At 40.1% G+C, this 13,723-nt stretch overlaps 1 protein-coding gene across 2 annotated transcripts in view; it reads left to right on the top strand.

Moving 5' to 3' along the window:
• Positions 1 to 13,723, top strand: part of arhgap10 (Rho GTPase activating protein 10) — a 53,285-nt gene that overhangs the window by 697 nt on the left and 38,865 nt on the right. For both annotated transcript variants that reach the window (XM_084379134.1, XM_084379133.1), the window contains exons 2-3: positions 12,770 to 12,865; positions 13,113 to 13,174. In XM_084379134.1, coding sequence (XP_084235260.1) covers positions 12,770 to 12,865; positions 13,113 to 13,174 — 158 coding nt within the window. The remainder of the gene's footprint in view (positions 1 to 12,769; positions 12,866 to 13,112; positions 13,175 to 13,723) is intronic.

The raw sequence follows: 13,723 nt of genomic DNA, 5'->3' as shown, positions 1-13,723 counted from the left end.
AACACTTCTTTCTCAGTGATTTTCTCATTTGCTTATGTCATGAGTGAGGAAACCACCCTGCTCAACAGATGAACTAATGAGTGTCTGTCCTGATGATAACAAGATCAAGGCGTTGTCTTTCTTATCTGTTTGAATATTGCTGTCTTTTTTTTCCTCCCCCTGTTTTATGAGGATTACATTGGAGAAATGTGAGGCCTCTAGTTCTTGGATAACCCCCTCTGGTCTGTTTGCTCTCAGTCACACACACCTCAGCTAGACTCAGATTATTAGATTGTTATCTGTTTGAACTCTAGTCCAGTGGGCTGGGCTTGCCTCAAGGTGCCCAGTGCTTACAGGCAGACTTCAACACATAGTCATCAAAAATGGACTGCTGACGAAGACTCTTTAAAAGTGTTTTATTGAATCAAAATGTAATGAAACATCTCCAGTTGCTTAGTCGAACAGTGTTTTTGAAGATCTTAAAGTATCTTTAAGATTACCACGTCCTGTGTGAATAACGTTTGACTCTGTTTTTTTAACATACCATTACTGATACTACAGTGGTACAATGCTTTAGTGTCCCAGACAGGTTTTGGGCATGCTCCAGCAGCGCTGCCACAGTTGCTTTGGACTGTAGCACAACATGTTTTTCTACTCTAAAATCCACAGACAGACACTTGTTTCAGTGCACTTAACTGTTTCCCTTAGGAGAGCCTGAGTTCAGAAGCTTGCACAGTGATGTCAGTTTAAGCTGACTTCTCAGTGTTCAACAGCTTTTGACAAGCGGGATTTTACGTGGCACACTTAGGGTTTGGAGACAATTTAGTGTTCTTAAGAGTCCAGGTGACAGAAAAGGTTGATCTTTATGCCACAAATGTTAAGTCTATATTGTCTTTGTTCAGAGCAACGAAACAGTGAAGCATCTCTCTGAGCTGTGTAGTGCAAAATATAAGATGGAAGTAGTGATATGATAGAAAACAATGAAGTAGTTATTATAGAGTAAAGCACCAAAGAGTAAAGTAGTTGGTACGAATAAGATAAGGCATGAAAAGGATTGACAACTCTTACTTCTGCAAATAGTCACCCAAAATGAATAGATTATGAAAGAGTTATCTGTGAACTGTGTTTCAGAGTGAAAGTGTTTGCTGGTGTTTTGACTTTCTCTCTTCCCCCTCTTTTCTTCTCTTCACTTCTAGGAAGTGGGCGAAGTTGTCCAAGAAATTCCCCCTCTGCTTAAACAATTGAATATTGTGATTTATTATCGTGTCATGAGCACATAATATTATTGTAATCACTTCACGGGATTGGCTTGACCAAAGTTAAAGATTTTGAGCAAATTGTAGTTAAAAATGTGTTGGTTCTTTTAAAAAAAAAGTTTGTTTTGCTTATTTCAGGAGTTTAGTCTGATGTATTGCACAACAGCAGAACACATATCATGGTACTGAACACCTGAAAAATATCTGATAACGCGCACTGTGGTGATGAGCCCGAGGCATCCGAACACATGCTTCAGCTTCACCCTGAAGTAGCCTCTTTTAGTTAAGTTGAGCTCTGAGGACATTGCAGGTTTCTGGAGTGAATTTAAATCACTGTCAGTCCTTTTATAAAGGTCTGGAAAGAGCACAGTTTGACTTGGCACGTGGTCAAAAGGTCATGAAGTACGCGGAGACGTTCAGATGAAGCAGCAGTGGTATTTGGGTGCTTCGAGCACACTTCTGCATAGTGTTACGCCATCGACACCAAACCTGTACCGCTGACAAGTGTTTATAAAGTAGAAGTCATTTTCCTTCTCCTCAGTCACCTTGTCTAACGTGAGGAACCCAGCTTGGACTAACGCTGCTGTAGCTTCTTCTGCTTCACACTGTCCTCCTGCACTGTACACTTCTGTTGTGCTAAGCTAGTTATTTGCATACGTGTTATCTATTGTACCTGCTGGCTTGAGTGAGTCTTGCCGTTCTCCTCTGACCTCTCTCATCATGGTGAATATCCCCCCCACATATTGCTCTTATAAGGCTCTTAGCTCTATTCATTTGTGCATTTAAAAAATCTCAGGCAGGCATTTGTTTTTTTGTTCAGCATTGCCTATAACACATATGTCGACCTCATGTAAACAGTAATTGAGCATCCTGGCCGCGTCTTCATGCTTTCTGCTTGTGTTTAATTTGCCTGCTGTGACTTACAGTTGGGAGATTACACGTCATGCTCTTCAGACTCAGCTGTCAGAGCCACATGGAGTCACCATGCGAACTCAGAGCACTATGGTGAACTCTGGTATTCACCGTTGCACACGGATGAGTTGGTGTTGGTGTAAACTGATGCACAGTATCTTGTCTCAGGAGAGGACATGTAGAGTCTTGTATTTCATACCTTATATGACTGTGGCTAAACTATGCCTCACTCTTTTCTGTTGATTCAAAGTGTGTCACACATATCAAAGTTACCCCTCATTAGGTTCATGTTAGCCTCATGAGAGTATGACAAGGAATAGGGAACCCCGGTCATTATACACTCCCGCTGTGACAGATGCAGAGTCAGTTAAAGTTTCAAGAAGGAGCTGATGGTCATGGTCATCTGCTCTCAGTCTGTTTTGCTCTGGAGCTGTAATGATTAGTGGATTCATTGATTGAAAGAAGATGAATTGCCAGCTATTTTGATAATTGTTAGTCTTTTTAGGAATTTCTTTAAGCAAACATATCAAACATTTGTAAATTAAGTTTTGAAAATGTCACTTTGAGCATTTTTCTCAATTTTTAAACATTTTATAAACCAAACAATCAATCGCTTCATTGTTTAATTGTGAAATACTGAAGACCATTTTTGAACATGTGGCCTGTCTGGTCTTCCTATCTCAAATGATTGTTTTTTTGACATTCCCTGATCACTGTAATCATGGTGTTTACTCTCCTTGCTTAAAGCAGTAGTATAACAACTTACTAACATCGTCCAACTGCCACAGCAAATGTTAAGATGATAATGCCAATGGGCTGGCTGTTATCTGTATTATTCAGCCATGAAAACAATACACTGCTATGTACAAAAGGTGTTTCCCACCTTGATATTTAATTTAAGGTGGGGCTGATTAACCTACGGTTTGCTGAGAGGAGCTGTCAGCTGTCTTTCAATAGTAACACTCATGCTGCAGGTAGAGCTGAAACAATAAGTGGATAGATAAAACACATCTCTTTTAGTAAAGTATTTTCTTCAGGAAAATGCCCTGAGAAAAGGAGATCAGCACACCGATCCTGTTCAGCATCGCTTTTTATTGATCACACTAATGTTACAGTCCCAATCAAACCGTGAACAAGATCTTCTTTTCTCAAGGATGTGCAAATATCTCTCTTGGAAAAAGGAGGAAAATACCCCAAATTTACCAGTTCTAGCTTCTCAAATATGAACATTTCCCAAATGTTTAGTCTCATACGATAGTAAACGGTATGTCTTTTTTGGCTCTGTTGAACATGTGACCAAACAATCGGCTGACAAAGTTTTTAGCAGAATAATCGTTAATGGCGATAATCATTGGTTGCAGTCTTAACTTACAGGCAAGGCTCAAACTCAGCCCCATCCGCCAAGTGGCTGGTAGTTTGGCTTTACTTGAAAACAATGGTTATCTATTAAGTGGCTAGTAAAAGTATAACATTCACTCGCCGTTTGGCCAGTGGGAAAAAAAAAATGCACCCTGCTTACAGGTATGTCATCCCACTTTTTGTTCTCCCATTAACCAAAACAAATAATAAAAAAAACTTTCCAAAAAATCCAATTTTTAAACCAAATCATACCACATACATTTAAAGGCTGTTTCTGCAGTCTTTCAGCCTATTCTCAGATTTTTTCTAAGCACACTGGTATGTTCACAGTAGTTGTAGCTGTAACTGGAGTATAAATAAGTTATAAAGTAGTAGCGTTGTTAATTTACACTGTCAGTGTTGAGCTCAGCGCCAGCCTGGCTCTTATAACTTGGACATAACTCTGATAATCTTGTCTCATGAGAATGTGACCCCGTGTTTGATTCTGCTCTTCAGAGAGATGATACAAAATAGGACCAGCAGTTTGTCTCCTTCTGTATCTTCATTGTTTGTAGTTTGCAGCTTTGAAGTAGATAGAGTAGCCTCGCTAGATGAACTCAGAAGGTTGTTTTTGATGAGTGGAGTTGATTTGGGGAGGCTAAGCTGTGTAATCCTCTCTGTGTGTGACAGTCACCGCCAGCCCCCTCACAAGATCTAACACTCAGCAGTGTAGTAAAATGGTTAATCTTGCATTCTGTAGTAAACACTGACAGATTTGGTCTGTGTACAATTGTGGATGAAAGAGTTGTATAATAAAATGCTTTACTCTGCTGTTTGACCTCAGAGGGATCTGTTGTTTAGACAATCCAAAAGACAATAGTGGATCTCCAAGTCCCAGGCCTTTCTCAGCCTCTCAGTGACTCCCTCCACTCGTACGGCTGGGAGGATGTCCCACTACGGAAAGACCTTGGTTCTGGGAGGAAACTTTATAGCGGGGCGCGGGGCCAGAGAGCCATGACATGGAAGTGCCCACTAGAGGAGCAACATGCAGATGTGCTTCTGTTTCAGAGGGTTTCCTCCACAGGAACTGTGTCCTGTCTGTACCCTCTCGACCACCCCTCACTGTTGTCCTCGGCAAAAGCATTGATTTCTTGTTCGTAGCAGGAAATGTAAACTTGTTATTTCTTATTTCATCAAGTGCGAGGTTGTTTCCTGCCTGTTCTGTGATTGCTGCAATCCTCTGAAACACGACGTTGGGCAGAGCTGCGGTTGGGGTCAGTCGTTGTCATTCCCCAGCTGGACTTCCTCTGATGAATTGACCGATTGTCAAATAAAGCAAAATGATTTTTTCTGTCGCTTTCAGTTCCGCTTTGAAAAAAAACAGCCATGTGAAGGTCTCTTTCTTACTGGCAGACAGGTTGAAGAGTAGCCCGGCATGGTGTGCCTTGGCTCAGTGCTGCTCTCTGTAATCACATTACTGATTCTGCCAAAGACCCACATCCCAATCTTTCATTAAAATCGCATTAGCACAAGACGTGAAGTCATGTGGGAGGAACGCTTTTTCATCTCTAGAAACAACAAGGCCTACTATAAAAATGATAGTGAGTTGCTTGATGGCACAGTTGTGCTGTCAGGGTGCCTTTTATGGTAGAAGCAGCAAATGTGGATACTAAAATGTGCAACTGTGAAGCCCCTTTGACTGCATGATGTACTGTCAATTTGTGGATATGTAATCAGATATTGGTACATCTTTGATAAGCCACATGGTCTTTATTGACAGGATGCTGTTCAGCACAGCCTCACCCTTCAGACTTGTTTTGAGGATCAGGAAGTCATGGATGAAGTAATCCCTGCTTTGGGGGAAGAGAGATTGTGGGAGGGGATGGTTGGGCCGGCTCTGCTGAGGGCAAAGGTGGGAGCGGAGTGTGGAGCAGGGATTCACACTGGAAAAGATGGGAGAGTGGAACAGGAAGGAGTGTGGAAAGGCGCAGCATGTATGCGCTGGCAGCTCTTCGAGGGCCTGGACCAGGCATGTTCTGACCTAAGTGGCACATCTGATGAGACCGTAGAAATCATAACAAACAACCCTCCAACAGGCGCCAATGAATACACTGTGGACATCTTCAGCAGCTGAACTTTGACATATACATACCTTTTGTGGTTTGGTTTGCGGAAAAAGTTTTGCTGCAGCAGCCAGAGCATGTAATGTTAAGTTTCCTGCTTTAAGACACACAGTAAGTGAAAAGCAAGTTGAGTTTATTCATGTTAATTATCTTGGGTAAACTCATTTTTGTAATAGTGAAATAACTATTTTATCCTGAAATGCGGTCTAAGTGATGTTTTGCAAGAATGACTGTAATTAAGGAATAATTGCGGCACTGTTGAGAGAGACACGCAGAGTAAATGTTGTATGTAATTTTGAGGCAAATTCACCTCTGGAGGAATTATAGTAAAATCTAACTGCTGCTGTACAGTTGAAGCTTACCTGATCATCACTGTTAAGACGTAGACATGGACAATTTTTCAATAGTTATCCCAAGCTGTGGACTACTCCAATTACAGTTGAATCAATCAGTTTGGGTATCTATAATTGTGTGTAAATAATGAGTCATACTTTTTGGTTATTTTAACTAGGGATGGGACAATAGCAAACATTTCAGTTATCAGTTATCCTGGCTAAAATAATTGATTCACAGTATTATCCCAATTAGGGTTGTTACGATTTTGATTTGTGATTCGAAAAATTATTGAAATGAGCTTTCAGTTTCGACAATAAATAAATTGCAGTATCAACCACGTGGTTTTCAACGTGGCTTATATCCTTGTGGTTGACTTACAGAGTAGAGTGTGTTACAGTTCATACATGCTACACCGGAGAATTTTCCCCTCAGTGATCATTTTCTTCAGTGCACAGTTTCTACAACTACTGTAAATGTAGTTGTAAGAATGAGTGAGTCAGAAACAGAGTCCACCAAATGTGGGTATGGCGGGTAAATCCCCACCAAATAGTGACAGTTTGAACTGAAAGTAACGTCTCTGCAGTGTTTTGGTGTCTTTATCTCCATAGATGTATCTCTGCTTCTCTCCTCTGCTGTCTGTCATTGCTGGAGTTTGACACACTCAAAAGGACTTCATGTTGCATTCAGGGGCACGTCTTAAACTCTGACATCCACATAGACTTGTACGGCAAAGGATAAGCGCGCTAACAGGGATGTCATGGTGCGTTTAAGTACACCTCAAGAAAAATGGAAGTGACAGCTGTCAGCCCACGAAAGTCTAAGTCTCAAAATAAACATAGCCTTCAGTGTGGAAAGACAATTTAAATCCAACACTGAATTGAATCGTGACATCAAAATCGAAAATCAAATCGAATTGTGGATTTGGAGAGTTGTGACTTTTTTTATTCAAATCAAAGAATCAGATGAAAGTATTTTTAAAACAGCCTTTTGGACATTGTTTACTCGTGATTGAGAGTCAAAAGATTACAACATTTTGTATTATTTTATAACATTTTGTCTCCTCATGCTGTCTTTTTGTGACAGTGGTCACAGCTTTTGTTGTGCGGTGCTCCGTAATAACCAGAGTCCTGTTGTTCAGTACCCTCCCCATTGTGTCATCTTTGTTTTTCTTCCCACCTCCGCTGACTAGGGGCACCAGTGTTTTTTCTCATGTTTTTCCTGTTACAGAACGAGCTGGCCTGTGATATCAGATAGATGTAAGGTGGGGTCTGTATGACTCATACGCTGAAGCCAGTAGACTGGGGTCTCTGGCTTTCTGCAGAGAAACTAGCCAAGTTTGACAGTTCCCAGGTTTGCTCTGAAATGCCTTTCTTTAAAAGGCAAAAAGCAGGAGAAGCCTTGGACTCTTGTGTGCCTGAGCGTGTGTGTGTGTGTGTGTGTGCGAGGTGTTTTTATCTTGTGATGATTCTTTCCTCGAGGACAGCAGCTATCATTTCAATCTGTTATGCAGACCTCTCTCATCTGACACTTTTGTTTATTGCTCCACTGATTGTATCCAGTTGATCTATGCTGTTATGACTTCAATTGACAGTGCACAGGGACACAAACGCTGTTTCTGTTTTTTTTCTTCTCTGAATGTTGCCTGACGTCAATTTAGCAGCCGGAGGAGCTTCGTGTAACTGGATAACATTCATTCTTCATGTTTTATGTAATGAAGTCCGCACAGCTTGGCCTCATATATTCTCATATTAACTGTCCACCCTGCAGTGAGTTAAACATGCATGCAGCTTGTGTAATCAGATTGTGGATGGGCGTGATTTCTACACCGAGCTTACATATGGCTCTAATAAAGAGCCTGCAAATCTATCCATTGACATCACTGTTCCTGGAGTACACACTAATTGTCCACATAGACCTGAGCCTTGGTGCTGTCTTTGCTGAGATAAAAGATACCCTTAATATACTAATACAATGTACCTGACCCAAATTCCCTGTAGATATATGTACATTATAAAAAGAGGTAAGTAAATTATGAAAGAGTTGGCAAAGCAATGCATCATCAACAACCTGATTGAATACTTGCATTTATTATGCTCTGTTTAATCATATGATACTTTGAAGAATGCTTGAATGCTATAGATTTTAATGTCAAAATGCCACCAGCTCTTCATTGTTTTTTACAGTACAGTGACACTGGATACTACCCTGCTCTTACGTCAGACACAATATAGTGTGTTGAGGCTCTGTTAAGGTGTGTCAAGGTTCAGTGTTATGTTGTCAAAACATGTTTTTACTATCTGGGGGAGCAGCCGAACTTTCCACTCTAGGTTTCTATGTGGTTTGGCATAATTTGAGCACTACAGTTGACCAACAGTGACTCCATAAAGGTCACATCTTCACATACTACTACTACTACTATCATTCACTACAATTTACAACGGATTATAACACGTACTTCTTATTTATAACATAGACACGTGGTGTAGGCTGATGCTTTGTTCTTGTCTGGCATTCAGGTGGAAAATGTGAAAAAGTAAAAAAAAAATATTGCTAATAAAGCCAAACAAAGGCAGAGCCCAAACACCTGAAGAAGATGTGATTAGCAGAGACACAGCAGGAGGATGAAATAAGAAAATATTCAACCTCTAAAATTGCTTTTCTATAAAAGGTTTAAAGCAGGGATTTGAAGGACAAAATATTCATCTTCCCCACGTTCCTCTGGCAGACTGCTTCAAAGATTACAGAGCAGCAGCTGGGCACTCTTAGTTTCAAGCCTGGATATGAAGATCATTAGAAGGGCAAACAAAGACTATCGAGTTACAGCAATTACAGTAAATGCTATATTTTCAAAATGATGTCACTAAGATGGGGTATAGTGATGGAAAACAGCAAGAGGCCTAGGATCAAGCTTTAGGTGAAGTCATAACTGAAAGGCAGTGGGGGAGGAGGCAGAAACATGAACAATGCCAGCAAAACACTCTTTCAGAGATATTAGTTAAAGTAGTAGTAATTTATTTTTTTCTCAGCCCCTTTGGGACAGTTGAACAGCCTGCCTTGTAGCTGTAGCTACAAGCTGTAGCAGTTTGCAACCTCTACTTCTTCTGCTCTGTTTATTACAGACACAGCCAATGTAGCCTATACCACCATCTTCTGACAAAACTATTCACATAGCCTACTTTATTTACTCCAAACTAGTTGATGGAAACACCTTATTCACATATTTTTTCTTTTTTGGCATCGTTTCACGAATTCGCTTCAAATTCGCTTGGCAGTTGGATGTAAACTGCTAATGGTGGTGAGTGGAGTGACCCATATTCTCACCACTCATGTTAATGACAATGGACTTACATTCTGTGTTACAAGTGGACAATGAAAACATTAGCGGTGGTGGTGAAATATGATCATAGTGGTGCAGTCAGCACAAGAGGCATGCATCAATACAGAAAGCCTCCCAGTTTAAGTCTAGGAGAGGTATAAGAAGCTCAGTCCAATGAGATCTACTCCCAATGTCCTGTCTCCATCCTGCTTACTGGACTTGTGCCATGATAAAGTTAGGCTCAGAGAGCATGCCAACGTTTGTGTTGTCTGCAGTCATTCCATGTGCTGCAAATTAAGGACTATTGCCTAGACCAGAGTGACCAGAGTCACCTTTTATGGACTTGGACACCCTGGTTAAGATTTTTAGCTGTCTGTGTGGTTTAGATTCCTTCTAGATCTTAAAGTCACTTCAAAGAAAATTGCTATGTTCAGTGTTTGCTTCCAAAATAATGACCTGACAGGCTTATGTTTGCCATACCTTTATTTTCAAAATAATGCCTGTAACCCGTACTTAAACACTCCCACATAGCAGTTCATCAAGGTTGTGTTTACACCAGTTAGAAGTCACCTGTGTGACAGAAACATGTTGGCCAATAAGTGAAAAGCTTTTAGTGAATGTTTGATATGATCTCCAGAATGATTTGTTGTGGTTGACACAAGTTTACAATACACATTTTCTACTCTACATAAATTCTTGCAGTAATTCACATCTGATTATATGATTGTCATAAGACATCCCATAATATTCCTCCCATTCCTTCTGACCTCACCAAAATACTATCTTTGAAGAAGTACCTGAGCCAGAGGATTTGACACTCTGCTGCTATTGTTTGTCAGAGTCTTGTAATGTTGCTCGTGCAGTGACATTTTATGTTTACCGTGTCTATGTGGTATCTAGGGAAGGGACAAATGTGCTGTAGACCCTCTGCAGTCTTGATTAATGATCTGGAGTCAGGTCTGTGCAGTGTCTTGCAGAGGTTCATGAGCCAAGAAATGAGCTATAATGAGGCATAAACAAGTCATGAATCCTTTTGTTTTGCTTACTGTCATTTGAATATATTTGCTTGTATTGTACTATTGAGGCACCTTGCTTGTTCTGTGCTTATGCACAGTTCTATAGCATTTTCTTGTTGTTAAAACTTTAAATGTCTTTAAGACAACAATTACCTCACCCCCAAGAAAAGAAAGAACGTTTCCTCCAAGTGCTATATAAAGACCTCCTCAAAGGACAAACAATTGTAAATACTCTGATACACAAGCTGTCCCATTGTTTGGTTTGCGTCCCTTTGCTTCCTGTATTTCGACGACTTGGACAAATTAGCCAAAGGAATCGACCGCAGGTGTTTGACTTGCCCATATTTCCTTGTGTGCTTTGGAATTGTAAAGATGTGAGATTGAGCTGAAGAGCGTCGAGCAGTGTATGTCAAACTGTTTGAAATAAACAGTTGAGGCAGAAGCGATGCCCTTTGTGCCAGGCTCAGGCAGACATTGTCCAACACCTCTCACATGTTTAAGCTTTGGGCCTGACTGCAGATTTAATCCATAGCATGTGTACACAGACTGCCCCGAGAACATGGAGTGTGTAAGCTGCAGGATAGCCATGGATGGATAATAGCAAGACATAACAAACGGCTCAAAGAAATGAATAGTCTTGTGGATTATAAATAAATAAAAATAAAATTGAATTAAATATACTACATTTGCAAAGATCTATGTAATAACTAAAATACTGATTATTGAAAAACCTGAGTTAACACTAACAAAACCTACTTTGGGAGTCATGGAAGAAGTACCACATTACAGCAACATCCCAACTATAAATCTAGCTGGGGACCTGATAACACGGCCCCTTTGAGTAGGCAAAACCTATTGGGTGTTTCATTATAGATGAATCTGCAGATTTGCAATCCCCAAAACCAAAACTGATGTCTTCAAACTCAAATTCAAGGTCCTTCTATTGACCGAGCAACAATTTAAAACCTAACAACTCGTTATTTAAAATGATGAATGACAAAGAAATGCAAAATGAAAAAATAATTATTAAACTAATCGTTAGTTACAGCTCTACATTCCTTTGTAGCAGCTACAGCAGTGTCTCACAGCTCTATTCAGTGGCGTTGCTCAGTTGATTGTTCCCTATAGGGTTCCAGCTATCTGCCAAATCCAATGACACTGCTCCTCAGTATACTGCTCAAAGCTCCAGTCTTAAAATAACCTTGCTGCATTCTGTCAGGGTTCCCCAGGGGACTGCCATGGGTCAGAGATCCCATCTGGGGGAAACTCTTTACTGTTTTGAAATAGATTTGGTTTGCTGTGTTTACTGATATGGAGGGGGGTAGAGGGTGGACAAATCTTGTTGTGTTTGTAAGAGTATTTATGTAGGGTGCTGGGTTTACATGAGTCAGTGCATTTCTCAGAGAGCAGTCACCCATGTTAGGGCTTGCCTGAGGTTCGGCTAGCTATAGGTTAGGCTTGGTATTTGCATCCATATAGTCCTCTATTTAATAATCAGGTTAACAACCAAAAAATTAAAGGGATATTTATTGATTTGTTGTGCCAGGCTATCCTGTAGGCTATGGCCCTTTTTTTTTAGGTTCTGAAATCAACTAAGTCTCATAACAAGTCGTAATTACATGAGAGGTTTTCCAGGAAAGATATGTTGGTTGATATTGCTTAGAGTTTCCTTTTGATTACTGAGAGATTTATGCTGTTATTATTGGATTTGGTCTAAGCAATACATTGTTAAATTAGATTTATTAAGATAGCAGAAGATATTACATTTTCATCAGAACAATAGATGCACATTCATGCACTGTAAATCACATATTACACTGCTATTTACCAAAACAACTACTCCAACTAATTTTGTTGCTAATGTAATTTTTCTTTTTATTCTTATTCTTAAATAGGGACTTGAAAAGACTGACATTGCATTACATTATATTTCATTACTGTTATTTCAACTGAAAAAGCTAAATCGTACCATGTGTCCGTAAAAAACAGATATGATAATTTGCCCATGATGAGCAACCCTTTTCTCTGGCTATCCATTATTTGGATTATACATCAGTAGCATCATGCTATTTCTGTCAAATCATCCTTATTTATGTAATGTATGACTTGCAGACAGATAATTAAATATCGCCTGCTCTCTATTTGCATGTGTTGTTAAACTGTGGTACCTGCCATCCTGGTACACGAGGGTTAGACGTGCAACAGGATGTAACACACGTCTGTAGACAGGATGTTTGCAAAGTGGTTAATTCTGTGTGAAGCATCAGATCTACCTTTCATGATGGCTTATATTGTGCTACTTTTCTTAGAAATTGTTCCTTTTGACAATGTTTATAATGAAGATAATAATTAATTGTTGTGTGTAGTTGAAATGTTTTGATTCAGTTAAACTTGTTTATCTAGTAGATCTTGTCAACAAACAGTATAATCATATTAAGCATTCAATGCACTGCTTCTAATGTGTTTTTTTTTTAAATTGTATGTTTCTTTCAGAGCTTGGTATGGCACAGCGAAAGTTTGCCCAGTTGCTGGGAGAGTTTCAGTTTGAGTACATCGGAGATGCGAAGACCGACGATGAGAAATGTATCGGTAAGTGTGGGTTTGCCTTCTCGTGTGATGGAAACTAACCACTGGTTTTGTAACCATCGTGCAGACATGCAGTGTAAATTTTTGTTTACGGTTCTTTCACTACCAGCAAAGTAAGAGCAGGTTTCGGTGTGCACCTGTGGTGGTAACTGTTGATGATCATAATGTATTTTAGGCTGCGTGGTTGTGATCGTAAGTGAGGCAGAATGGTTGCATTTACCACCGTGTTTGATTTTTTTCCTTTCTTCAGATGAGTCTTTGCAAGAGTTCTCCTCATTCCTCAGGAACCTAGAAGACCAAAGAGAGCTGATGGTGAGAACAACCAGTCAGAACCTGCTTGAAAGCTAGGGAAAATACCTGTGTTTCTGTCTGACTGTATTGCACTTAAGTTGTTCAACTGTGTACTCCTGCACTCTGTGCATTTCCAACCAGCCTACACCTATTGCTGCTCATATTTTAATACTTGCATCTAATAATGTCTGACTCTGTTATCCACCAGAGATCCGGACAGGCACTCATAATATAATTTTCTCCAATATACGGCACAGACGGGATCCAGAAGGCAGAGCAAACCAGTTCCCTAAGGGTGTATAACTGTTGTTGCCTGTCTAAGGGTCACTGTTACAGCACCTGGCTGGGAGTGGCTGCACAGAGGACAGGAGAGCATTATTACAGCTTTAAATGCCAAGACAGATTCATATAAGCTACTACTGGAAACGAGGTCCACATAAAACTACAGCCCATTACGACACACCGCCATGAAACTAGCTACCTAGGCAGCGTTGTTAAAGTTGCTAATTTACAAACCACAAAAATTTTACTCAAATATGAAGGAAGTTACATATACAAAGTTGCACGCTT

This window comes from Pagrus pagrus, assembly GCF_965226575.1.
Source record: "Pagrus pagrus genome assembly, chromosome: 2".
Classification (NCBI taxonomy): domain Eukaryota; kingdom Metazoa; phylum Chordata; class Actinopteri; order Spariformes; family Sparidae; genus Pagrus; species Pagrus pagrus.
This window is presented reverse-complemented; position numbering and strand designations above follow the sequence as displayed.